At 50.7% G+C, this 27,794-nt stretch overlaps 2 protein-coding genes across 5 annotated transcripts in view; one reads left to right on the forward strand and one right to left on the reverse strand.

The window, feature by feature from the left end:
- LOC122477938 (pseudouridine 5'-phosphatase) overlaps positions 1-10,032 on the reverse strand; it is a 181,901-nt gene extending 171,869 nt beyond the window's left edge. The window contains exon 1 of one of the 2 annotated variants that reach the window (XR_006295795.1): positions 9,799-9,938. Coding sequence is in view for 1 of the 2 variants with exons in the window: in XM_043571469.1 (XP_043427404.1) it covers positions 9,799-9,868 (70 nt within the window). In the remaining variant the exon portion in view is untranslated. Of the gene's footprint in view, positions 1-9,798 lie in introns of both variants that reach the window. The other variant, XM_043571469.1, reaches the window with a different exon arrangement.
- STS (steroid sulfatase) overlaps positions 9,091-27,794 on the forward strand; it is a 161,788-nt gene continuing 143,084 nt past the window's right edge. Inside the window, exon 1 of one of the 3 annotated variants that reach the window (XM_043571467.1) lies at positions 9,091-9,368. The gene's annotated coding sequence lies outside the window, so the exon portion shown is untranslated. Of the gene's footprint in view, positions 9,369-9,593; positions 9,830-23,837; positions 23,949-27,794 lie in introns of those variants that run through there. The other 2 variants (XM_043571466.1, XM_043571468.1) reach the window with 2 other exon arrangements.

The following is a 27,794-nucleotide window of genomic DNA, read 5'->3' on the forward strand; positions in this document are numbered from 1 at the left end:
GTATCCGTGCCCGGAACAGAACTGCTCACTTTTCCAAAGCCTTGTGTCTGCGGTGCTTGGGGACGAGCCCGTGCAATTCAGCCACGGCAGGAGGGAATCCCAGCCACATCTGTCTGCCTCGGTCCCTGCAAACTGTGTCATGAACTAAACTGCCCCTGAACCAGGCTTCTCCTCTTCCTTCCACACCAGCCCTCTCTGTCCTTGTAATGGGCTGCGTGGAGAGTCTCAAACAGTTGCATCCACGTCCCACCTTCCTGGACCCTGTGAATGGGACCTTATTTGGAGAAAGGGTCTTTGCACATGTGATTAAGTAAAAAATCTCAACATGACATCATCCTGTATTATCTGGGTGTGTCCGAAGCCCAATGACAGGTGTCCCTTTAGGAAGGAAATGAGAGGCCACATAAGGAGGGAGGCAGAGGTGGGAGCAATGTGGCCACAAAGCCAGGACTGTGGGAGCCACCAGAAGCTAGGATGGGTGGGACACAGCCCCCCCTACAACCTTGGAGGGAGCACGGCCCCGGCCATACCTGTCTACTTCCGGCCTCCAGAACTGGGAGAGACACGTCAAAGCCACCGGTCTGTGGTGGCGTGGGACAGGGGTCCCGAGACACAAACACGGTCCTGGTGTCATTCACGGGGACAGCCGGAACAGCCTGCTGGCCGTCTCCACAGAGGGCAGGCCTTAGTCATCTGCATCACCATGTACAGCTTGCCACAGCGCCCTCTGCTCCAGGAAGCCCTCAGGAAGACGGCTCTGTCCTGGGAGCACTTTCCTAGCTCTGTTCCCATCACTCAGCGAGGAACCTCTTCTCCGGTCACACACAGGCACTTTTGCCAAAGCCCTGCCCTTTTCCATGTGCGCACAGCGTCCTCCCGGCCTAGGGCACGCTCAGCCTGGGCTGCCCTCCACCGAACGTCTTCCTGCGGCTCGGCCACAGAGCGCAGGACCCATCTTCTCTGGGAGGCACCCTGGGCTGCTGGCGCATGTCCCGCTCCTGGCTCCCAAGGAAACTGGGTCAGCTGAGCAGATAAATGACACTGCGGTAGCATGGACAACATCTGCCTTCCTGCAGCACATACGCCACCGCACCCCAGACTGTGTCCCCAGAAGCACAGGGGTAGTGAGATGGGGAGATATCCATGCCCTGCGCCGGTCTCTCTAGCCGGCATTGGCTGGGCAGCTTAGCCAAGCCTGTGGGACCCATGAACTGAATGAATGCCCTGACCATCTGTCTCCTCGAGCTCTGTGGATCCATCCGATAAGACTTTTCTCCAATCCCTCCTCCACTTAGAACTCTATCCCCAAACAAACCCTCGACAGTGGAAAGTCCCCCCCCCCGCCACCCCCAGCCATGTGGATGGACCCAGCTAAGGGCTGGCAGCTTCCAGTCACCTGAACTGCCTTGGACGGCTGGCTTCCTGTATTGTCCAAATGACCCAGTGGGCGACTGTAAATGCCTTTATCAGGCTGCTGCCTTTCGGGCAAGGTCAGCACAACTGGTTGAACAAGATTGCAGCAGAGATACGCTGCTGTACCTTCAGGAAGGGACGAGCTCGTCAGGCTGGGACTGGCAGACCTACAAATGACTTACATGTTTGTGTTCTGACCACGTACCCAAGCACGAACCTGCAGGGCACAGGACAGGGCACCAGACACAGAACAGGTAGAGCTGACGGCCATGGTTCCCTGCACGAACGCTCTTTCTCTCGGAAGGGAAGTAGGGACCAGTTTGTGGCCAAATTTCTCAAAGACATGTATGAACGTTCTAGGGGAAAACTGCCGGTGAGCTCTGTGCTCCCACCAGTGCCTTCTTCATCCACTCATTTGCCCCAGGATCCCTGCCCTGTCACCCACGGGAAGAGCACAGTTCCGGAACCACCACTGGTATCGGTGGGGGTCACGGAAGTGCCCTGGATGAATCACTGCCTCGTTCTCTGCTCCGTCCTCTGCAGAAAGGGGAGTGACAGCAGTTAAGTGCGGGCCACCAGCTTGCAGACCTAACTAAGGCACACCGCAGCTCACAAGAGCGCTGAGCACATGGTAAAGGCTCACGAGAGACACTGTGGCTGTGCGAGGAAACCACTGAGAGCCTAAAGAAAGGCACTGGTGATCAGGAGGGCGTAGAAATGGCTCTGAAGGATTTAGGACTAAGTAAGCACTTGCATGCTTTGGGGCTGGGCCGAGGGTGAGGAAGAGAAGGTTGGAAGGGAAGTCTGAGTGTATGACGTGCATGGCTCACGGGGACGCTGCAGAAGACCAGGTCGGACAGAGAATTCTGGGCTCCACGCTAGACACAGTGTGCCGGTGGGGCAGGGCTGACCGATGGTCACTGGGATGAACACAAGAGAGACCAGAGGGCAGTCCACAGGGGTCAGAGAGTCCTTAAAGCGAGAGCATTCGCTGCAGCCTGGGCTCACGAGCCATCGCCAAGAGAGAGGCGTGCAAGGCGAGTGCTTATGCCCTGTCAGCGTCACTAAACTACAGATGCCCACCCCTGTTGCTTCCCCAGAATATTTGACGTTGATCAGGAGTCTGGCCCGGCTACCTTGCAGAATGTCCTTGCAGTTTGTATTTGTCTGGTTGTATTCACGTAGCATCCCCTTACTTGTTCTTTGACCTTCCCAAACGAGAAAGCGCTCATAGACACCCAACTGGTGACCACCCAACTGTGAGACAGGTGAGCTGTTCTGGCAGTTAAGGACAGCACATCCTCTACCATGGCACTCTGGCCCTGTCCGGGCACCATCATGGCCCCCACACTGACTCCAATGGTCTTGGCTTCCATTGGTGACTCCTGTCCAAACCATTCATGGTGGGGACCGTGAAATGCTGATTTCCCTAATTCAACCATGCTTTCCATATTTATTGACTGCATTCTTCAAAAGAGCTGTCTTCCTCCCCACCTCCTCTGTCTTGAGAGGATTATGACATTTCCTTTTTTTTTTAGAGTATTACAATCTATTTTTTTTTTATCGTTTATTTATTATTGAGAGACAGAGCATGAGCATGGGAGGGGCACAGAGAGGAGGAGACACAGGATGCGAAGCAGGCTCCAGGCTCGGAGCTGTCAGCACAGAGCCCGACACTGGGCTCGAACTCACAAACCGCGAGATCATGACCCAAGCTGAAGCTGGACGCTTCACCGACTGAGCCGCCCAGGCGCTCCTAGAGTATTACGATCTATCGTAGTCATTACTCTCTGGATTTCGTGTCATGCTGCATTTTGCCACTGGGACCCCTCACTGCATTCTGGCAGTGGAGGTAGTCTCTGCTCGTCTTGTAGCTCCTGGACCCCAGACTGCAATCAGCCATTGTTTCGCTATCCTGGGTCCCTTCCTTGGGTATGATATTTAAAAACTGAGAAGCTAATCACTCTTAAGACTCATGAATCCTGCTTTGTGGGCTGGAGAAGCGACGTAAACTGTGCAGAACGCACAACTATATCCGCACAGACCCGCCTCTGTAGGAAGTACTAAGTTAACGCTTCCAAAGTGCACAAAGTGCAGCAACTGTATTTGCTGTCCCATCACTCTTGGGTTTCCAAGGAGTCTGAATGCACAGGTCTGAACGCACTTAGATGAAATCCCCTGAAGCCACTCAGAGATCACGGCACGTGGTCTGGAAAAGTTGGAAATAAACGCACTACAGTTGACAGGCTGCAGACACAGCCACCCAAGCACACCTATCCTCGGTTCCCGCAAGCACCCTCTTTTCCGAGTGTGTGCCAACGTGGCCTTGGCGTCCCCTGTAACCACACTGGCCCACCTTTCTGCCTGATGGTTCCGGCCTTGAAGACACAGAGACACTACGACCACCACCTACACCTGGGCTGTCAGGCTTAAGACCTCCCACCAAAACATCCCGTGTGGCACCAAGGAGGACAGGAGTGAGTTCCACACGTCTTACGAGGACGAGGCTTCTCACGACCAGGGACTAGGGCAACAGAACTGACCACGTGCATCTTCTCCCCAGAAAAGCAACAGGAGCTCTGCGTGTGCTTGCCACAAATGGCTGAGTCCAGCTGACCGCTAAGCATAATTTGTAGGTCATGGGAAACAGAGGGACAGGTAAGGAGACAGCAGGCGCAGACAACCAGACAAAGCCACAACGTAGAACACTGCATAACGTAACCGGCCTTCCCAAAGTCACTATCATGGGGGACAACAAAGGATGCGATTGGAGGAAGGGGTGAAGCTTTCTGATTTACAGCAGGGTAAAGGCACATAAAACTACCATGTGGAACCCAGCTTGGAAAACACTAGAGTATTCTCAGCTGGACCATCATCCCTTCTATGTTCTAATACAATCATTACTGAGAAGTCTTTTTTTTTTTTTTTCTAAACACAAACTCTCTGCTTGATAAAAATACTCTGTCCTGCTTCAGAAAACATGTTTATTGCTCTCGTATTTCTTCCCCTGGTCTGGAATGTCCGTTTTTCTTCTTCGCTCCTTCCTGCACTTGACATACATTCTCCAGGTGACGTCAGCTGAAAGTACTTTCTGTCTCTACCATGGCCTTGCCATGCTTAGTAGCCAGTTACGCACAGAGTCCACTCACCACGTTTTATGTCCCATCGGGACACTGAGACTAAGAGTAGGGGCTTGCTTGAATCCCACACAGCACCTGGCACCAGACAAGGATGGGAATGTGAGCAGACAAGGATGAGTGGACGCACGGGTCCGGAATGCACGGGTGCACCACGGGGAGTGCTGAGATTAAGTACAACTAAATAAAAGGGACGATTCAGCTCCTCAGTGAAGTAGCTACATTTGACGCCCCTGGGTACCACGTGTGCTTCCTGTTCGCAGGGCAGACATACAACATTCCCAGGTGACAGGCAGCTGGTGACGGCTTCATGGACTGTGCTGGTCTAGGGAGGAGAGATGCGCAAAGTTCTCATCAAAGACACCCCACTTTTCCCACAGATCAGGGGGGAGGGCGGGATCTCAGGACATGAGAGGGAGGGAAACCTGATGCTTATTTTGACTCTTGCCCCCAACGTCTCACAGAAGCTCACATGTGCAAACCACGATTTTGCTCTTGTTCTGATTTCGGGTACAGACAGGACAGTCTATGGCCGCTTGCACAAGGTTTGGTTGGCTCCTGCGTCTCTCCCTGACCAGCCACGTGATGTGTGAGATTTTCCAGTACAGCATCACTGATCACAAAGGGGCATATGCCATGACCTCGCTCCTAGACCTAGCAGCAAAGGAGAATCAAAGACCGCCCACCGCCCAACCCAGGACCACCAGCAATGCCAACGAAACCGCCCTGCAGGCAGGGGTGTGAGGACGCGACCACCCTCCGCCCGCACAGGGGCCCTCTCCGCACAGACACTCTGCCCACTGAGACTTAGCTACTGACTACAGACGTCATGGGGAATTCTCGGTGTGAGGGAGCCAGAGCACAGGGAAGGTGATGTACCTACCCGAAGCTCAGAACTTCGGGCAGAACAGCTGTCCACCTCTACAGAGCTGGCGGGGGGCGGGGGGAGAAAGCTTCTTAAGACAGGACGTGTTACGATTAGTATGTCTTCAACAAAACTCTCCATACACGTCCTGAGGGCAACTTTAACCAGAGACATCTGCACCAAACAGCCAAGATTGCCCCCACCTATTTTAACACAATTACGTGAAAGTTCTCACAAATCAAATGCTCTAATTACTCGTCACAGGTACTCATGCAGACTTGACGTGGGAAACTCATTTTTAAGTGCACTCCACTGTGGTAGGACGCTTTTCTATTTTCCAGTTACAGGCTGTGTCTCAATGCTTTTTCAAATGCCTCCTCCCTAGGTGTGACCAGGCGTCTTTGTAATGAGTGCTTTGAGGACACTTCTTGGGGGCATCATTTCCCTTGCTGTTTTACACGGCATTAAAAAACCAGGGACCCTGACTGGTACGTAAATCGCGGGAATTTAAAAAGAAAAGAATCAGAGTGAAGGGCAAATCATCAGAAAGACAAAAGGGGCCAAAATATCGCCCAACACACTGCTTTTCCAGAAGAAAGGATGAAAAGAGCAGAAACGGCTTTGTGACAAAGTGTGAGTGCTGTCCCCCCTCGATGATGAGAGTCTGTGAAGCCGCAGACACACACAGTGCGGGGCTGAACGAGGCAGGAGAAGGCAAGGACAGGGCAGGGCCCAGCCGCACTCACAGGGATTGGCTGAACGTTTCCGTCCAACCGCCAGCTGGACAAAAGTCTGTTATCAGCAGGATTCTGCAATCTGGATCTCAACCCCTTCTCAATTATTCTAGAAAGAGGAGCAGCTGTGGTGGGCGGCCGACGACCACCTCTAAGCACAAATTTTAGGTGGACGTGTTTGACCACTAACACCAGGCACAAACTTGGGGAGGACGCAGTTCAGATCTACTAGAAAGTGTCACCAATGGGGACAGGTTAGCAGCATCGGCCCATACTTGGTTTGCTTTGTTAGCAATGGCCAGTTTTCTCCAACATGGTCTAGAGTCCACTCTTCCCAAAGGGTCCTTCCCCAGATCACCGACAGCATCTTTTTCCAAAGTGAGATACTCAGAGTCTGCGCTGCCTTGGGCGTGGGCTCTCCTCAGCTGCAAGGCCTTGGGCGTGGGCTCTCCTCAGCTGCAAGGCCTTGGACTGCCCTCGGAACTTCAGCTGACTTCTCTGCAAGGACGGAAGGAACCCAAGTTTCACCTAGCAAGGAGAGCTAAAGCCTGAGCACGTGCGGTCAGCTCCCAGGGGAGCAGGGCAGAAAGAATGTGAACGTACCAGAACACGGCTGCCCCCACACCCAGCACGAGACCCCAGGGCACACAGCCAAGGTGGGGGGGGGGTTCCAAAATGTAGAGCATGCATGCGATGATTATCTCCAGCCAACGGGGATGCGTGTGCGTAGGGAGGCATCTTGACAATGCTTCGTTCTGCCCTACCTTCCTGAGGAAGTGTCACAACCCCGGTCGTGTCCAGATGATAGGGCACCACTGAGAAAAGAAGCTCCGGTCTCCACTTAAAAAAAATCTCATACGTGTTACGCGGGTCAGTTGGTCATGTGTGTTTTAGTGTTGCTGTGGGACATTTTATGCAGGTCCTATTTCTATGAGCACTGCCCTGCACAGCAAATTTCCTGTTTGCCAAAAACGACAGGCTTCCCCCCCGCCCCCCACTTTGCTCCTAATTTCAGTTTTTTACGAACCGGATAATCTTCCCCATCCAGAAGGCGAGACACCATTGAATACCTGTCATCTTCCTTCAAAATCTTGTCGTGGTTGATAAACAATTTCAGTCCCTTCTCCTCTTTCTCTAAATGGCATTTGAGAGACAAAATTATTACCTAGATCATAGTTGATTATTACCTTGTGTCAACAAAAACAGAATCCAAAAGTGTCGTTTCTATTGCAAAGGACAACAGTGTCATACATTTCAAACGTCCGAAATAGTACCTCGGTGTGGTCAACCTTTCCACAAGAATTTCTATTTACTTCCTCATTCTCCTCTGATTAAACAAGCCTCCCCGCAGATATCAGCATTGCCTCCTGAAACTAATTGTTTTGAACCGCATTTCCCTGAGCACAGCAGTACAGGAGGCTAGGCTGACAAACGGAACTTGCAGGGGAAAATGCATTCACCGTGCTAACAAACCTACCGCAAAAGGACTGGTTACAAATGGACAGCACAGTGTGCTGCAAAGAGCAGACAGACTGAATGAACTACACCAGCATAACTGACCAGACCGCACGAGACAGAGCAGCACATTTTGGAAAGCAGTGTCTTATACGAGACATTTTGTAAAAAGAACGGAACGAGTGAATTTCTGAGGAAGTTCTGCAAAGCCTTCCTTACTACCTCAAAGCAGAGTGAAATCTGAAAGAAGGGGCAGACACTAAGAGGGAAAAAAAACCAAAAAGGGCCATGTCTTATCTTCCCAAAGGACACTAATCCTTGCTTCTCTGACCAGTTCAAAGGCTTGGATGACAGTTGCAAAGGGCAAACCATTTCGCTTGGTGTAACTGGCAAGTGGAGACCCCTGCTCATAACTGCTCCTGCAGGTCCCGTGACACAAGCCACATTCCTGGCTTCAGGGAGCAGCTATGTTTGCATCGGGAGTTGGAGGTAACCATGCAGCTCATTTAGAAATTTAATAAACTACATTTTAACGAGACCTCTCAGTTTGCATTAATATTCATGAGACTCCCAGAACAGTTCTTTGGGCCTTTCATTAGAGGATAAGGAATTTATTTGACAACTTAACTTCTTGACCACCTGAGCAGGAAAAGTCCTGTCTACCAACGATACTTATGAATCCCAGAAGGTTTCTGAAATGGAGTCATTTCAGATTTAGGAGCTACATGCACTGTTCTCTGCAATTGGTGACCTCTATGGGGATTTACTTATTTATTTATTTTATTCATTTACGGGAATTAATCTGGTTTCAAAGCGCCTGTTTCTATTCTGTGGCTTAAAAAAAAAAAAAAATCAGTCTTATTACTACTGAATCACCTAGCAATAGGACCAGTGCAGAGGGCGAGGAGGGGTGCGGGGGGGGGGGGGGGGGGGGGGAAGGACGTCATACTCACCGTTTAAGATGAACACATCATTTATATTTAGAATCAGATCGATCTGGAATCATTCCTCAGCTTTGTTCCTTATCCGCTGTGTGACCTTGGGCAAGTGACTTAACCTCTCTGAGTTGTATTGTTTATTAGTGAATGCACATATCCTCCTCTACAGGGTTCTAGGCTAGGAGCCCCTTAATGTATGCACACCTCCACCAGGTCAGCAGCCCATGTAAATTATGCAGGCAGTTTTACAGTTCTGTGAGGGCTTCTGGAGGCTATGAGGTCAGAACACAGTAACTTAATACTGTTATGCAACAGGATGTGGAGGCTTTGGGTAGCCCTCAGGACAGTTCTCTCCGCATTTACGCACTGGGTGTTTGTCTTCTCTGAATTCTACCTGAACTTTTCACGGCAGGTGAACTTCCTGATGAGCATGGATTTCTCAGTCGAACCCCAGAGAGAGCACGTTGTAGAAGGATTGATAATCCCTGTGCTTTATCCAACTTTCAGTCCCTTGGGCTCAAAAGCACGGTGGGGTGGAGTTCTTGCACAGCCAAGCCCCTCCCCAAGTGATGCCGGAGCCGCAGGTCACTCCAGGCAGCCAGGCCACTTAAGAGGACTCGTCCGCCTCCGCAGTCCGGGCATTTGAGGCTGGATAATGTGTCGTGGCGTGGGGCGCTCCGGTGCACCGCGGGAGCCCCAACAGCACGCCCGGCCTCTAGCCCCCCCACCCCCGATTCCAGCAACATCCCCCTCTACCTAGGTGCCCCCCAACGCCTCCAGACGTTCCGGTTTGAGGACCCCTGCCCCGTGGGATGCTACAAGCAAGGTGCGTGCACCTCGGCGCCCACGCCGACGGCCCCCGGGAGCAGGCCGGCAGGGACCCACCAGGCTGATGCGCACGTGGGGAAACTGAGGCAGGGCGGCGTTCCCGGCAAGCACAGCGGGAAGGACCCTTCACTCCCGCGCGGTGGTCTCCGAGCGCCGCCCCTACGCGCGCTGCCCCTCCCCCGCACACGCACTCCGTCCCCACGCGCGGCGCGGCCACCGGAAGTAGTGCCCCGGGTGGCGTCGACACTGCAGCCCCGCGCGCGGCCGGCCAGACGTGGCCGCGGCGCTCCCGCCGCCGCTGCCCGCCTGGGGGTCCCAGACTCGGCCCCGCCGCCGCCCTCGGGCCTGAAAGCCTGCGCCCCCCCCTACTCCCACCGCCCGCGTCCTCCCCGGACAGCCCTCGCGGGTGGCGGCCGCAGGCTACCCACCAAGAAGGAGGCCGTCCATGTCAAAGAGCAGGTGGGTGACGGGCCGCGGCGGGGGCACGGGAGCCGCCATTGTGCCGGCGTCACGGCCAGGTAGGGGCGGAGAGAGGTGCGCGCGCCCGCCGCCCCGCGCCCGCGCGCCCCAGGCCTCCGCGCGAGCCCGGAGCCGCTCTGCGCACGCGCGCCCCGAGCCTCCGGGCCCTGAGCCGCTTCCGTGCACGCGCGCTCCGAGCCACCCTGCACGTCCCGAGCCGCACTGCGCACGCGCGCCTCTGGCGGTCCCTGGCGAGTCGTCGAGTGCGCGCTCCGAGCCGCGCACGCGCGCTTCCGTCTGTCCTCTGTGGCGCGCGCGCGCGCGTCTAAGAGGGTCACCCAGTCTCTGCCGAGGAGCCAGGATGCGGCACGGGCGGGCACGAGTTTGGCCGCATGCACCCCCGCAAACCGGGCAGCGCAGCGACGACCTGCCGGTGTGGGGGCAGATGCAGGACGAGATTGGAAAGGGTGGGTGGACGGAGGGAAAGCCTCGAAGGACGGTCCCTGGGGCAGTTGCGGGGAGGGCCGTAGAGGTGCTCAGGCGGGCATCACCGCGAGCCACCCGGTAAACGTGGAGCCAGATGGCCTGGTTATGCAGCCGTCCGAGCCCTGATTGGTCGTCCCGGGACCCTCGCAGATTTCCCCTTTCTGTTTCGCGCGCCAGCCGCCCCTTGGGCCCCGCCTGGCGCATGCGCAGTGGCCAGCGGGTCTGTCGGGTCTGCGGTCCCCCTGGCTTCATCACCGGCAGAGCATCCCCAGCTGGTGCGTCCTCCCAAAATCAGCCGAAAACGATCAGATAGGAAACGGAGGAAGCAAAATTAGGGACGTGCCTTGCCGCCTTCGCCTGCTCATGCTTCACCTGCCTTTGTGGCTCCGGGGTTTTTTGGTTTTTTGGTTTTTTAAACCTTTTGCATTCTTTCTGAATGCAACCTGGAAATTTTTTTTTTTTTTTCTTTTTGGCCACATTCAAAGATACCTTTATGTGTCCGTTTCTGCTTAGTGTTGGTTGGCGTTGCATATGCATATTTAAGCATAAGGACAGGGCCTCTTTAAGGAAGCCGAAGTTAGAAAGTTCCAGAGCCTGTAAGACCTTAAGGGTGTATTTCTGGTGAAGTTCCAAAAGCCCAGTGTGACTTGCGTGGATTGGGTAAGCGGAGCAAGATGATAGGCAAGGAGTCTCTGTGCATCGCTTTCCTTGGGCATGAAAGATGGATGTTTGAGACACGTGGGTCAAGAATCCCTTAGTACTAGCAAATAGTATATATTCAGTTAATTCGTGTCTTTTAGAGCTGTTGCTGTGACAGGTTATGATTTCTTTTTGAGGACAGAGAAGGCAGTTCATCAATCAGTTAGTGAGGGGACTGTGCTCAGCTGCTGTAACAAAGAGGCTGGGTGGCCTGAACAACACACATATATTGCTTACAGTTCTGGAAGCCAGGGGTTGGAGAACAAACAGCCAACAGGGGTCAATGCCTTCAGAGACGTTAAGGACAGGATTGTTCCGGGCCTCTCCTTGGCTTGTACATGGTCTTCTTATATCTTTATATCATCTCTCTGTGGGTCTGTTTCTGTGTCCAAATTTCCCCTTTGTGTGAGGACTCCAGCTATAAGGGATTACCTATCCTAATGACCACGTTTTAATTTGATTATCTATGTAAAGGGGCGCCTGGGTGGCGCAGTCGGTTAAGCGTCCGACTTCAGCCAGGTCACGATCTCGCGGCCCGTGAGTTCGAGCCCCGCGTCGGGCTCTGGGCTGATGGCTCAGAGCCTGGAGCCTGTTTCCGATTCTGTGTCTCCCTCTCTCTCTGCCCCTCCCCCGTTCATGCTGTGTCTCTCTCTGTCTCAAAAATAAATAAACGTTGAAAAAAAATTAAAAAAAAATCTATGTAAAGACTCTACCTTCAAATAAGATGATCTTCTGAGCCTCCTAGGGGTTAGGACTCCGACATTATATGTGTAATATATAGACACACGTGTATACGTCACTGCAGTTGCAGAGGGACAGGGGGTCGTGTGGACTTCTCTCCACAGATGTAAAAATGTGATTCAAATAATTTTTTCTTTGAATTTTATATATCTCTTGGATATGACGGAAGATATCCCTTCATTTACAAAAACAAAAGAAAAAAAAAACCCAGAAACAGATCCCAAGAACCGTCGTGTTTGTGACAAGCTAGATTGGGGGGGAAAAAAAATGAAAACAGGTTCACACCTGAAGTGATTTCAACGTTTATTTATTTTTGGGACAGAGAGACAGAGCATGAACGGGGGAGGGGCAGAGAGAGAGGGAGACACAGAATCAGAAACAGGCTCCAGGCTCTGAGCCATCAGCCCAGAGCCTGACGCGGGGCTCGAACTCCTGGACCGCGAGATCGTGACCTGGCTGAAGTCGGACGCTTAACCGACTGCGCCACCCAGGCACCCCCTGAAGTGATTTCTATGCATGTAACTGAATGCACTTTGATGCTTCTTCTCCTAACAGTCAAAGATAGAAACAGAGCTTCTGGGGAGAGAGAGAGGATGAATTTCCTTTCACAAATTACAATTTATGTTTGCAAAATTGTGTTTTCCCCGTGGGATGATGTCTTACTTTTCCCGACAAGTTTAAAATGCGGCAGACGATCCAATCAACTGTAGTGTGGTGGCGTCCAAAACACATCCACAAGTGATCGTACAGATTGAAAATCAGGATCCTCTCCCACACAATGAACATGCATGCTAAAGCAAAAACGATAGATAGTCTCAGCTTATCTCAGCTTCCTCGTCTTGCTGTCTTGCTTTTTCTGTCCGTGTGTTTGCTCTCTGTGTCGTATCTGGAAAGGCGCTTGTTGTCCAAGTCCCATTTGGAAACCCACCGAGCCCTGCGGTTCACCCTGGGTGCCTCTCGTTTCCTTCCCCGGCTCCGACCCGGTCCCGGGGAGCCTGAGGCTGGTGGATGGTGCCCTTTCTGCAGGTTGCCTGTGCGGGGCCCTGCAGCAGCTGGCGGGGGGGGGGCCAGGGCTGGGTCTCAAAGAGATGTGTGGAGGGAAGCCTTGCGGGACACTGGAGGTCCCTGTTGGCAGCACTAGCAAGCCTGTGGAGAGTTTGGAGAGCCCACGGCGCCCTCTCCCACTGCAAGGTTCCTTGCACGGCTTAACATTCCTTTAGCTGGAGAACTAGCCTGGGAGTGGCTTCAGACATAACGAAGGAGCAGCGAAGGGCATATATCAAAGTACGCGTATCTTTTCACATATGCGTGCGCAAACATATACTTTTGTACTTTATTATATGTTGTGTGTGCTTTATATTCTTTATGGATTGGTACGCATCTGTGCATCAAGTCTGTTAAGTTATATGTAGTTTTTTGTATTCAGTAAGATCAAACTGTAAACAGCACACGGTAATAAAAACTTAAGCACCCAAGACCTCCCGAGTGAGTCCTAAGGGTAGTGGACTGTCTCTGTCAGAGACTTATAAATTCTTGGTGGACATTGCAGATGGGAGACCCTTCCTAAGAGGATGCTAGTCTGTTCTGGCCGCTGTAACAAAGTGTCACAGACGGGGGTGCTTAAGACAGCAGACATTTGTCCCTCACAGTTCTGGAGGCCCAAAATCAAGATCAGGATGCTGACAGCCTGCTTCTTGGTTCGTAGGTGGCTGTTTTGTCTCTCTGTCCTCATGTGGGTGGGGGTGGGGGCTCTGGTGCCTATTCTTACAAGCTCAGTAATCCCATCATGGGGGGCTCCATCATGATCTCATCAAAAGCTGATTAATAATTATATTAATATGTCACACGTGTATGTTGTGAAGTCTATACATTACTGCATGTGTTTTATACATGGTATATATTTAGTAAATTAAAAAAAATTTTAATTTATTTTTGAGAGAGAGCACGAGTGGGGGAGGAGCAGAGAAAGAGGGAGACACAGAATCTGAAGCAGGCTCCAGGCTCTGAGCTGTCAGGACAGAGCCCGATGTGGGGCTCGAACTTGTGATCTCTCAGATCATGACCTGAGCCAAAGTCTGACTCTCAAGCGACTGAGCCACCCAGGCGCCCCTATATTACTTTAGTAAATTAGCAGAACCCAAGAGGGGGTCCTGGGAACCTCAAATCTATAGCAGCTCCATCAGAGGCTCTGGTGACAACCTCTCCTTGCTAGGGCCATCTAATTTGATGGTAGCAGGAACAGCGTTGGAGACTTCCCTGTGACTTCCCCTGTGAGATCTGACGCTGACTCCAGGTATGTGTGTCAGCATTGGTTTTAACTGCAGGACACCCACCTGGTGTTAGATTTGTGGGAAAACCCGCAAATAGGCATTGGTGTCAGAATCGTGCTCTCCAGTGTCTTCCCTCCAAGTACTGCCCCACTGGAGATTCAGGCTTCATCCTGTGAATTTTGGGGGGGAGGGAGGAACCCCCAACACCCAGTCCATCGTAGAGTGTTACCATTTCCTTTGCCATCCAGTTATATTCAGGTTTGATAACTCACGCCCTTCGTTACCTGGCTGGGGACAGATGACTGAACGTGCTGGTTTACGGCTGTAACGATCACCCAGACATGCCTCCGAAGACTGGAAGGCAGCCCTGTGTAGACCTCCACACCGCAGTGTGCACACGGGTTTGTTTTCCCTCCGAGGTGGGCGTGAGCCAGATAGCACAGCAAGGGAAGGCTCGCGCATGTTCGAGGAGACTTTAAGGTGGCTTCCCGGGCCCTTGCGTGTGCACAGAGATGCAGTGAAGTAAAGTGCAGGAACCACTCGCCTGCATACCCCTGGTCTGGAATCACACACCCCCCCCCCCCCCCCGTGCTCTCTTGATATTTGGGGCAGGGAAAGTTGACGTGGGCCGAATCGTGATTTCCAAAAGTCACGGCGTCAACTCCCAGCCCCCAGCACATCAGAATGCGGCCGAATTCGGAGACGGAACCACTCGCCTGCATACCTGGGCTTCTAGCCCGTGGTACTTAGTGATGGCAGACGTAGCAGATGGGCACAATCCTTCTGTGTGGCGGGGGCCGTCCTGTGCGCCGTAGGCTTTTAACAGCATCCCTGGTCTCCTCCCAGTAGATGCCAGCAGCACCTCCCAGTACTTGTGTCTGTCCGTCTGTGTCTGTCTGTCTACCTATCCATGAAGCCGTCCCTCCAGCCGCACATCCATCCACACATCCACACACACGTATGCGCACACACAGCCTGGCGTCCCGTTCTGGAGTCCAGCCGCGTAGGGAAGCAGGAGGGCAGGTTCTGATGTTCAGAAGTTCTGGCCCGTACGTGCAGTACCTTTCAGCCTAGGTAGACTCCCGGCGACTCCAGGAACTCACGACCCCGTGGGAAGAGCTCGCTGACCGGGGATTCGAGAGGGAGAATGTGGAGAACCCGCTCCCTGTACCGCTAAGAAATCTCACGAGTTCATTCTTAGAACAAAAACATGTGGCTGGCCTGGGAGTAGGGAACTGGGGGCCCCTCGCGGGGGAGGCCTTGGGTTTGCTTCTCTCCCTGCTCCCCTGGTTTCCGCATAAGCCAGGCAGCCCTGGACTGAGGCTTGAGCTCCGTGAATGGCTGACCTAGCCGCTCATGGCGTCTTTCCTCTGGGATGTGGTTGGTTGGTTTGTGGAGAGGGCCGTGACTGTTGACCTTCTTGGCCCTCAGCGTACAGTGGCAAGGACTCACCTCCACGAGAGAAGCCATGCTTCCTCCCGGCACCGGAAGGCAACTGAGGTGGCCCACGGCACAGCAGTGTCAGCTTCACGTGGGGTCTGGCCACAAACGCAGAACCGGAGGCCCCACCCAGACCTACTGAATCAGCCAGGTGGCCGAGGCCACTGACCCCCACCTGGGGTATGTGGGGCACTGCACTGTGGTATGGGAGCTCCACCTGGTATGAGTATCTCTGCTGGGGATTATTTTTATGTGAAAGTGTAGGAAACATGCCAGAGCTTGTTAGGGTCTATTATCTGCGTGGACGCTGGTGGGTGATCCCCATGGTGGGTGGTCACGTATCCCGGTCAGCTTTCCCAGTGTCTTGGGAGACAACAAGTGGGTGGGATCCGTGCCTTCGACTTATTTTACTTGAATTCAGGTTAATGCAATGTGTGTTTTAGGGTTAAATGTATTCACAGGTTATTTATTTCATTTATTTATTTATTTTTTTCAATGTTTGTTTATTTTTGGGACAGAGAGAGACAGAGCATGAACGGGGGAGGGGCAGAGAGAGAGGGAGACACAGAATCGGAAACAGGCTCCAGGCTCCGAGCCATCAGCCCAGAGCCCGACGCGGGGCTCGACCTCACGGACCGTGAGATCGTGACCTGGCTGAAGTTGGACGCTTAACCGACTGTGCCACCCAGGTGCCCCTATTTCATTTATTTAAATGTTTGTTTACCTTGAGAGACAGAGCATGCAGATGAGCAGGGGAGGGGCACAGAGAGAGAAGAATTGCAAGCAGGCTCTGCATTGTCAGCACAGAGCCCAACGTGGGGCTTGACCCCATGAACCACAAGATCATGACCTGAGCCGAAATCAAGACTTGGATTCCTAACTGACTGAGCCCCCAAGGCGCCCCTATTTATTTCACTTTTAAACCGACCCTCACAAAATGGATAAAGGGCTTAAAGAAACTTCTATCAGGGAAGTAAAACGCCGGTCCATGTTAATGACAAGGAAACGTAACTTCCAGCATGAACTTCAGAGCACTCACGAATGAGAAAAAACACACATCGCATTGGTACATGAGTAGATGTCACTCATCTAAAATTGTATGTATACAGGGCGCCTGGGTGGCTCAGTCCGTTCAGCATCTGACTTCGACTCAGGTCACGATCTCGCTGTTCGTGCATCCGAGCCTCACGTCAGGCTCCGTGCTGACAGCTCAGGCTGACAGCCTGCTTCAGATTTTGTGTCTTCCTCTCTCTCTGCCCCTCTTCCGCTTGCTCTGTCTCTCTCAAAACTAAATAAAAACATTAACAAAATAAAATAAGATAAAATTGTATCTTACAGAGAGGATGAATGCTCAAACATTGGGGAGATTGAAGTGCGTGGTCAAACCCTAGCCTGTTTTTCTCCCTGCCTGGGTGACTGGACATGACCATGGACATCTGACGGAGGGGCCTGAGGTTCATTGTGCCCCCCTGGTAGGAGCCTCGTTCACCACCGGGATCCATGGCACTACACAAGGTCTCCTGCCCTCCCCCTCTCCCTCTTACCTTCCATCTCGTTTTGTTTTTTTTGTTTTTTTTTTGTTTTTTTTTTAAATTTTTTTTCAACGTTTATTTATTTTTTTTGGGACAGAGAGAGACAGAGCATGAACGGGGGAGGGGCAGAGAGAGAGGGAGACACAGAGTCGGAAACAGGCTCCAGGCTCCGAGCCATCAGCCCAGAGCCTGACACGGGACTCGAACTCACAGACCGCGAGATCATGACCTGGCTGAAGTCGGAAGCTTAACCGACTGAGCCACCCAGGCGCCCCTAACGTTTATTTTTGAGACAGAGAGAGACAGAGCATGAACAGGGGAGGGGCAGAGAGAGGGAGACACAGAATCGGAAACAGGCTCCAGGCTCTGAGCCGTCAGCACAGAGCCCGACGCGGGGCTCGAACTCACGGACTGCGAGATCATGACCTGAGCCGAAGTTGGCCACTTAACCGACTGCGCCACCCAGGTGCCCCTCATCTCGTTTTGTTTTGTTTTGTTTTGTTTTGAGAGAGAGTGCGTGCACACAGATGCACAAGTGGGGGAGGGTCGGGGAGTTAGAGGGACAGAGGATCCCAAGCAGGCTCTGTGCTGACGGCAGACGGCCCCATATGGGGCTCGAACTCATGAATCGTGAGATTGTGCCCTGAGCTGAATTCAGATGCTTCACAAACTGAGCCCCCCGGGCTCCCCTCATTTTAAATTCTCCCCCTCTTGATTTTTGCCTCTGGCAGGGGGCCCTCCCTCCAGGACAGATTAGGGGTAGGTGTGCCCATGGTGGATGTGCCTGATGATGCTAGAGCAGACACCATTAGCTCATTTATGTATAAGAATGATTAACCACTTTCCCAGCGAGGTTGTTGAGATGGTTTATAAAGTAGCGAGCATGTCCCAGTCGCTGGGGAGGCCTGGTGGCTTTTACTACACATGTTATGAAACAGCAAGCCAATTTTAACCGCGAACACCCAATCATTCTTTAATGTGCACCCTGAGCACCTGTCTTGTGTAAACATCACTGAACACTGAGTGGGGCCCCATGCATCTTGTATAAACTTCCACAGAGGATCAAAGCCTTCCCGACCAGCCAGCAGTGTTATCAGAGGAGCTGGATGCAAGGTGTGTGCTCTCGCAGGTGAGGCTGAGGACACAGTCTGTCCTTGGGGAGGAGATTCAGCACGGGGGGGCCCCGGGCACCCCTCCTGTGATCTGGGGGGAAGAGACAGAAGGAAGCAAGATGCCAGCGTCACCAGGCGGCTCAGTCAGTTGAGTGTCAGGTCAGACTCTTTGTTTTGGCTCAGGTCGTGATTGTCAGGTTCCGTGGGTTCAAGCCTCGCATCTGGCTCTGCGCTGGCAGCTCGGAGCCTGCTTGGGATTCTCTGTCTCCTCTCTCTGCCTCTCCTCCGCTTGCACTGTCTCTCTCTGAAAATAAATGGATAAACTTAAAAAAAAGATAATCTTTTAAGAAAAGTAAACAAGAAGAAACACTGTATATATATTTTTTCTTCCCTTGTGCAGTTTATTTTTTTTAATTTTTTTTTAACGTTTATTTATTTTTGAGACAGAGAGAGACACAGCCTGAACGGGGGGAGGGTCAGAGAGAGAGGGAGACACAGAATCTGAAACGGGCTCCAGGCTCTGAGCGGTCAGCACAGAGCCCGACGCGGGGCTCGAACCCACGGACCGCGAGATCATGACCTGAGCCGAAGTCGGATGCTTAACCGACTGAGCCACCCAGGCGCCCCTTCCCTTGTGCAGTTTAGATGCAAATCCACAAGGGAAGTGCTGGGGAGGAAGAATTTTACTCTGCCCTTCGTAGATTCTTCCAGCTGGTCTGAGAGTTAAATTGACACGAGACATATTAACAGGAGAAAATCAAATTTAATTTCGTAGGTACAGGAACACCACGTACGTGAGGGGTTCCAGGTCAGAAAGGTAAAACGAGGTATCTATGCCATCCTGAGCTAAGGAGTGGGATGGTGTCCTCAAAGGAGAAGGCAACTCATGGGGCAGTAAGAACATGTTCAGTAATTAGATGTTTGCCCTGCCACACAGATGGGCACTCAGATAAAACTCATCTCTGATAATAACTCTCATTCTGAGAGAGAGCCCTAGTTTAGATCCTTGTAGGTGGTTATGGGAGGGGTGAAAGCTGCTCTTGAGCCTGCGAGGTCTTGTCTGTCTCCAGCTCTAAACAGTCCCTGTGCCAAGCTGACCCACTCTGGGGAGGCTTGCTCGGAACCCCTTCAGCATCAGCAGTGCCTGACTGTGACCTCAGTAAAGTAGCAGCTCTTACCCTAGTCAGCCCCAGAGAAGCAGGTGTCCCCCTTTGCCAAGCTCCACCCTGCTCCTGGACAAACTGCAGCGAAGCAGATGGCAGGTGGGAGCAGACAGCTGGCTGCTCTGCCTCCTCCTCTCCCTCCCCAAGCAGACAGGAGCCTGGAGGCGCCTGGGTGGCTCACTTGGTTGAGCATCTGACTTCGGCTCAGGTCATGATCTCACGGTTCGGTTCATGAGTTCAAGCCGTGCACGGAGCTCTCTGCTGTCAACACGAAGCCTACTTCGGATCTTCTGTCCCCGTCTCTCTGCCCCTACCCTGCTTGTACTCGCTCTCAAAAATAAACATTAATTTTTTTTTTTTTAAAGAAGACAGGAGCCTGGAATGGGCATGTGCCAAACCATCCTTGCTAAATCCGTCAGTCACATGTTGTCGAGAAGGACTGTTCCTGGGGTCAGTGGTGTTCTTTTCACTTTTTTCTTTTTTTTTTTAACACAGTGTTTCCCAAACACGTCACACACGCACTGTTGAAAAAGGAAGTAATACGTGTTAACTTCCATTAGGTTGGGTCCATCCCAGCACACTTTTGGAAATGCCAGGCTGCTGTTATGATTACAGTCCAGGAAGACTCCAAAATTCTAACCACAGCTGTCCTGAAGCAATCTTTGAGTTTGGGATCTGAGCACATCAATGGGACACCCAACACGTTGAAATAGCAGAATAAATCTACATAGTAAAACTGTACAGAATGAGAATCTTAAGTACCTCCCAGAGTGAAGATTCTAACAATCTTAAGAGCAATGGGATGTGTGTGTCTACATACAGACACACGCATTTATGGTACGTACATAAATAATCTAGTTGTGTGTGTGTGTGAGTTTTTTTAAAAGTAATCTCTGTGCCCAGCATGGGGCTTGAACTCATGGCCCCAAGATGAAGAGTTGCATGCTCTCTTGACTGAGCCAGCCAGTTGTGTGTGTGTATGTGTGTGTGTGTGTGTGTGTGTGTTTTATTTTGAGACAGACACAGAGACAGAGAGCGAGCAGGGGAGGAGCAGAGAGAGAGAGAGAGAGAGAGAGAGAGAGAGATTCCCAAGCAGCCTCCATGCTGTCAGCTCAGAGCCCAATGCGGGGCTGGGATTCACAAACCATGAGATCATGACCTGAGCCGAAACCAAGAGTCAGACGTTTAACCAGGTGAGCCATCCAGACGCCCCTTAAGAAACTGGAGGAAAGATGTATATAATTTAAATATGTTTAGCTTACATATACGCAGACGCGTATAAGTAATATATGCATTTATGGTTTTTAGAAACTGATGAATAAAATTCATTACATAGCATTTCAACAGACTTGATTTACACATACACATGCATTGAGTATGTAAATAGATATGTGTGTGGCTTTCAGAAACTTAAGAGGAAAGTTTTTTTGTATATAATGTGTATGTATATATACGTAAAATAGCACAGACTTGAGAGTGGTATAATATTTTACAATATTTTGTTCTTTTGTGGCCACACTTCAAATGAATATGTATGTCGGCTGCCACTGTACTTAACATGTAAGGAGTAACACTTAAAAAGAATGTATTTCTGGGGCGCCTGGGTGGCTCAGTCAGTTAAGCATCCGACTTTGGTTCAGGTCATGATCTCATGGTTCGTGAGTTCGAGCCCCACATCGGGCTCTGTGCTGACAGCTGGGAGCCTGGAGCCTGCTTCGGATTCTGTGTCGCCCTCTCTCTCTGCTCCTCCCCCATTTGCTGTCTCCATCCCTCAAATAATGAATAAACGTTCAAAAAAAAAAACCATTTAAAAGGATGTATTTCAGCTCTGTTTTCCAGGGCCATTTCCACTGCTCTGCATGAACCTTAGAGGCAATCAGTTCCTGTGAGTCCTTCCTCCTGGAGTAGACCACAATGCCATTTTAGGGAAGGTGACATCCAGGACTTAGTTTGGGGTTTAATGATAAAGCTTCAAACCCCGGAATGCGTTCTGTCAAAGAGAAGGTAACGATTAGTGCACAGGGCTAGTCAACACTGAGAAGTACATGGTAATGGGAGACCATAAGTTACCAAAAGCGCCTCCTGGAAACAACCCAGAAATTCCCATCTTCCTCCGTTGTTCAGCCCTGTCCATGTTACACATTCTGTAGGGGGCTTTCCTACGTGATTTTTGTGATGCCCGGTAACATTCATGGTAATCACAAGGAGGGTCTCAAGATGAGGGGTGGTTTAGCGTTTCTGGGCTTTTTGCAGGTGGTGGGGGTGCCTTGCTGGAGAATAGCTGAGCTCACCCCGAATGAACGCAGAGCTAAACGTGCTGAACGCTATGTCACCATAGATAATACAATAGGAAAACTGAACGGTGGATTCTGGGGCCCCAAGGCCTCTCCTCCCCATATGGCTAAGAGGAGAACCCTTCCGTGAACACCATGTTGCCTGTCCCAGTGGCCCGATTTGCATGGAGATGCTTCTTCCTTGATTCAGGGCCCTCATGACTGAGCTTTGGTCTTTATGTTCAGTCCTGGAGAATGAGTCTTTGCTTGCTGATGCCTGAATGACTGCGTCGTGCACCTAGTTCTGTGGGAGTTGAGAATTTTCCAGCAATGGTCTCTCCACTGGGCTGTTCCTCTCTAGAGAGCCGAGTGAGACAGCATACCCAGTTTTGGCTGAGGGTTCCTCTGTGATGCCTCTGATGGGCAGACCAGTCAGAGCTGGGCCGTTGTCCCTAGTCGGTTAACCTTGCCTGGAACATATTCTTCCTGCTGTGCGGGAAAGAGGGCTGGTGCTCAGAGAGGCTGAGTGCTTTCCTGAGGTCATACAGCTATCCGGTGCCAGAGTCAGAACTGAATTCATATCCCCTCATTCTGAGGGGATATTTATTGTAGTGCTGTACTACGTTGAGAGCATCGGTCGAGGGGCAAAGAAGTAAAGTGTCAGGGGAATCTTCGATGGAGGTAGCCATAGTCGGGCCCTGTGGGATCTGGGCCCTGTAGCAGGGAAGGAGAAAGACACATGAGGGGTTTGCAGATGGCTTGCTCTTTGGGACTTCTGCTTGGGAGGACCTCTTTCGAGGAGGACGAGGAGGGGGCTCCTATAGGAGCAGGCACCACTACCCCTGTCTCAGGAGTTGTGGATGGACAGGAATTGGCTGGGTGGCTCCCAAGAACCCGTAAAGATGCCCTTCAGAGGGAGGGTCTGTCTCCAGTCTGCCACCTGCAGCCATGTCTCAAATAGGACCCTTGAGAAGGGACCTTTCTGTCCCTGTGGCCCCACCTTGCCCTGCACACTCCAAGCCACGGGACTGTGGCAGCAGCTGGGGCGGGGGGCTGGGTCATAAATGAGAAAGCCAGCAGCCACCCTCCAGGACCACCAAGACCATGCTTTTGCTGGGGAGGGGGGGGGGGACTCATGTGGGAATTAAACCTGTAGAGTTTCAGCATTGCTCTAGACATTTCTTGGTGAGCTTTAAAGCATTCAGCGATTGGAAGCATCCCGGGGTGTGCTGGAGTTTTGACCACTAGCTCATATGAAACCTCTATCCCATGTGCAAGTTTTATGGAGTCCCCAGGAGACCAGACATCACCCCGTGACGGTGTGTGGGTCATGCTTATTCACAATAAGATATTGTTTCAGATTTCGGTGCGGTATCCTCTTGGGTTACCGTTAAGAATGGGAACTATGTTAGCACCTGCTGCATTATGTATTAATTCAGTGGGTGCCTACCAGGAGCCAGAGGCACACAAAATAATTACAAATGGGCAATGTTTTATTTATAGAGGTGGGATAATGAGCACAACTACTCAGAGTTCGGCTTTGCCTTTTTTCTTCTTGTACACAAAACACGATGAATGATGTGAGGGGAGAAGGCAATCCTGGAAGCTGTTTTTCCTGAGGTTTGGTTTCCCCCAAGATATGGGAGATGAGAGTCCCTGCCCCTTTCATCAGTGTTGAGGGCACACCTACCTGCTCGCCACCCATGAAGCCTGCCGCCGTCCTTGCTCAGCGCCCGAGCCTTGGTGTTGGCGACGGGCACGAATTCCTTGGGGCCCCGTGTGCCGTGTAGGCGGCTGGAACTCCCCTAACAGACAGGCTTGGAGGGCCTGTGTGGATCAGGATGTGCACAGAGCATTCAAAACATCACCGTCGCCCGCGTCCCCAGGTCTTATTGCTGGAAGAACACGTCGGCACTTGTCCGCCCCCCTCCCGTAGCTCTGTTTCCTTGTCCCGCACTGACACATGAGGAATGCTGGCTGAACGGCTGGCTGCCCCCACCCCCCACCCCCCGCACCTGCCGGCCGGTCAGTAAAGGTTGCAGGGAAGCATTCAGACCCGATATGCGTTCTGAACGAAGTGATACCTAGCACGTGAATACTCAGCTGGGGTCAGGAAGGGCAGTCTCCCTCTGATTTATATGTGAAACACGCGGGGTGGGAGGGAAGACAAGTGGAGAGATACGTGCAGTTAAATAACTTTTCTATGATCGATTCGCCAATCACCCCGCGATGACTGTCTGGCCGTACCTGGGCTGTCTCGTGATTATTCACAGCCCGGGAGCTCTGGGCTGGGTCCTGTCCAGCATGGCTCCTTCAAAAGCTGTGTGAGGTCCTTGGACGGAAGGTACAGTGTCAGAGTGTCCTGGCGAGAGAGCACCCTGTGGAGAAGCCTCGGAAGAACCGGTGAGTTGGATTGCTTTTTGGTTTTGGTTTTGTTTTGGATCTTCTGTGGGAATAATGAAAGTTGGTACACTCCTAGCTGTTGTGTTACAGTTTTTAAAAATCCTGTAGGACCGCCTGGGAGGCTCAGTCAGTTAAGCGTCTGACTCTTGATTTCGGCTCAGGTCACGGTCTTGAGGTTCATGAGGTCGAGACCCTCACTGGACTCCATGTTTACAGTGCGGAGCCTGCTTGCTATTCTCTGTCTCCTTCTCTCTCTGCTCCTCCCCACTCCTCTCTCTCTCTCTCTCTCTCTCTCTCTCTCTCTCTCTGCCCCTCTTCCACTCACACCCACTCTCCCCATCACAAAAAAAAAAAAAAAAAACCTGTAGAACCACCTACAAGAATTCATCTGTTTTCATTTTCATCTGCCCTGAAACAGGGAGGTCTTGAGGGAGAAGAAACTGATTGCCAAATAGTCTTTCTTTCTTTCTGGATTAAAGTGGTGGTTTGAAAACACACGCTTGATCAAAAGAATAATGGAGAGCCCAGAGGCAAGAAACCCAAGAGGAAATGAGCAAATAAAGAGGTGCATTTTGTGCTGTGCTTAAGTCAGAAGAGAAATTGAATTAACCTTGTATATCAAAATATTAGGACCCGTGCTTCTGGGTTAGATAGAATGCGTATAAATACGATGTGTGTGCCATGAAGCACATGTCGTGAAATATTGGTATTCGTGTAAGCTTGCAACTCATTGCTTTCCTAAAGAGTAAATTTGAGGCATAATCAAGAGCAGTTCTGCTCTTGTTTTAAGCTTTTTTAAATTTTGACATATTTATCTTTCATTTTAAGTGTACGGATACAAAATAATGTCTCATGAGCCCCTTGCGTTGGTGCTTGGAAAAAAAAAAAAAGGCAGAACACAGCTGACCCCAATTAGTAGATCCATTGCTGAACAGGCTGCATTGGTCTTGCTTTGGGTGGGGGCTTCATTACCCCAGTGTTGGACATTATGTCCAGCTGTGTAGACGGTCTTTGCAGAGGAGGAGGGTTAAGTGGGAGGAGGGTTAATGGTATGTGGCTGAGAAATCGACCACTCTTTATTCTGAAGATTGGTATCAGTTGCGGGAGATAAGCATCCGGAACAACGTGACCTTTGCAATGCCTGCCACACGTAATCTACCCATCATGGGTCAACAAAAATGCGTAATTTCCTTTTTTTCCCCAAAGAGGGGTGCTAGGACTTGCACGTAATGTCTTTCGGATAAACCTTCCATGCCGTTCTCTGAGTGAATGATCCTAGTTAATTACGACGTTCAGTACTTGCCTACTTCTTATGCAGGTAGCCACATTTGTCACATATGCGTTGATTTCATCCTCTAAGTTAACCCTTGCAGGTTGAATTTGAGGGCCGATGAGAAGACTTGTCACTGGAGATGACGTCACTAAAAATGGTGAAATGCTGGTCAAAAGATTATTCCATTCTACAGTTATTTACGATAGGCACTTTTTGTCTCTACAAATGCATCTATACAAATAGCACCTGACAGACTATCCCTATGAATTGGTGTCTACAGTGACACTAATATTTACCAAGTGAGAAATTGCCCCATTTTCATTTATACTGAGATTAAAACATAATGACGGATGATATCAGGATCCAGAAATGTAAATGCTTTCAGTGCATTAAAAACAAAAAACAAAAAAACCCGCTCCTATTTGCATTTAAAACTAAAGAATAAATGTCAGGCATTGCTTAAAAGGCTCATTGAAATATGGGGCACCTGGGTGGCTCTGTTGGTTGGGTGTCCGACTTCAGCTCAGGTCATGATCTCATGATTTGTGGGTTCAAGCCCCGCGTCGGGCTCTGTGCTGACAGCTCGGAGCCTGAAACCTGCTTCCAATTCTGTGTCTCCCTCTCTCTCTGCCCCTCCTCAGCTCACACTCTGTCTCTTTCAAAAATAAATAAATGCTAAATATATATATATTTTTTTTTTAAAAAAGGCTGATTGAAATAAACATTAAAAGTTTCTGGGAAAAACTCTAAAAACTCTTCTCCAGAGCACTCTCTATCTCTATTGTTTTGTTTGTGTCTTGTCCTCTCATTAAAATTCCTACCTTGTTTGGAAATTAACCCTGTAAAACTTGGCCACTGAGTCAACAATCCCTTACCTAGCACCCTTGGGATTCAGGTAATGAAATATGTTGCAATCGTGAAACACAAGTCCAGTCTTACCTGGAAGGCTGTCCACGTGGGAAAACACTCTGTGTAAATACTGCGGGTGCCAGTGTCAATAATAATTAAGTGCTTATTACGAGGAGGAAGTGCAGGCCAGAGAGTCACTTTGGGCTCAGTGTAGCACCTTCGACTTTCCACTCTGGCAGAAAGCATGGAGGTGAGGCAGAGGGGGTCCAGGGTCCTGTGTTCCTCTTAGTGGCTCCAGGACTGGGGGATGTCTCGTCCAGAGACAGACGCAGGACTGGGATGTCCCCTTTTGCAAGTAATGTGTCCACCCCGGGGTTTCTCGGGTGCAGCCCTGGAAGGTTCACTGCTGTAGGGACTGACCTGTCTTTGCAGGATGTTTACTCTCTACCCATCAGCATCCTGTTCAGCGTGGACAGGTTTTCTCAGCGCCTGGTCTCTTGACTCCTTTCCAAGTGCCCCTGCCACCTTACAGATACACAGCTCTTTGTCCGTAACCAACAAGAACAAAGACAAAAGGATGGGAAGCCAGGCTCTTGGGGAAAATTATTTTTGGCAGTTCTGCACCAATGGACGCAGAACCAATGTAAAGTTGAACAGTTTTAATCCCATGGAATGCTGCAAGACTGTTCATATGTGTGTCTGCAGGTTGCCATCCAGAACTTCGGTCAGGCTGTGTTACGTAACACACGATATACTCACCATCATGCTGTCTCGTGTGTGTATATGCATTATGTATTGTACTAATCACTTTGCAATATGTATGCATAACCAGTCATTATGTTGTACACCTTAGACTTAGATATGGTATGGCAATTATAGCTCAGTAAACCTAGAATATGTCTTTAACAATCAAAACTGGAATACAGATGTCTGTATGTGCCAAAGTCTTACTGAGATACAACTGACATACAACATCCTGGGAGTTTAAGCTGGACGATGTGGTGATTTGTTATTCGACATATCAAATATATTTCCGATGTGATAGTTAAAAAAAATTTTTTTTAGCATTTGTTTATTTTTGAGAGACAGAGTGTGAGTGGGGGAGGCACTGAGAGAGAGAGGGAGACACAGAATCGGAAGCAGGCTCCAGGCTCTGAGCTGTCAGCACGGAGCCTGACGCGGGGCTTGAACTCATGGACCGTGAGATCATGACCTGAGCTGAAGTCAGACGCTTAACTGACTGAGCCACCCAGGCGCCCCCAATGTGGTATTTTATATGTCAAATATATATCCAATGTGATGTTTGATGTATCAAACATATGTCGACATATCATATACTTGATACTTTATATATTGCAAAGTGATCAGTGCAATAAGTTTTGTTAACATCCGTCACCTCACACAGTTGCAGATTTTTCTTTCTTTCCATTATGAAGTGGTATCATACAACGAGTGTTCTAGAAAAAACAGCAGTGTCCGTTATGAGGGTCAGAGATGGTCCTGGAGACAGCTTAATTTGGAAGCAGTCTGCATACTTTCAATAATTTGTTTTGATTTTTTTAAAAATCACCTTCTAAAACTCCCCCCCAAAAATTTGAATTCTGAAATACTAACTTGGCCCCACAGCTTGTGTTTCGAGACAGTATACCTGTGCTTGTCATTGCAAACGGGGAAGAGTTCATGTTGAGCCCGTTGTGACTTTGAACCATCAGATGACGGTTGTA

This window comes from Prionailurus bengalensis, chromosome X (genome assembly GCF_016509475.1).
Source record: "Prionailurus bengalensis isolate Pbe53 chromosome X, Fcat_Pben_1.1_paternal_pri, whole genome shotgun sequence".
Classification (NCBI taxonomy): domain Eukaryota; kingdom Metazoa; phylum Chordata; class Mammalia; order Carnivora; family Felidae; genus Prionailurus; species Prionailurus bengalensis.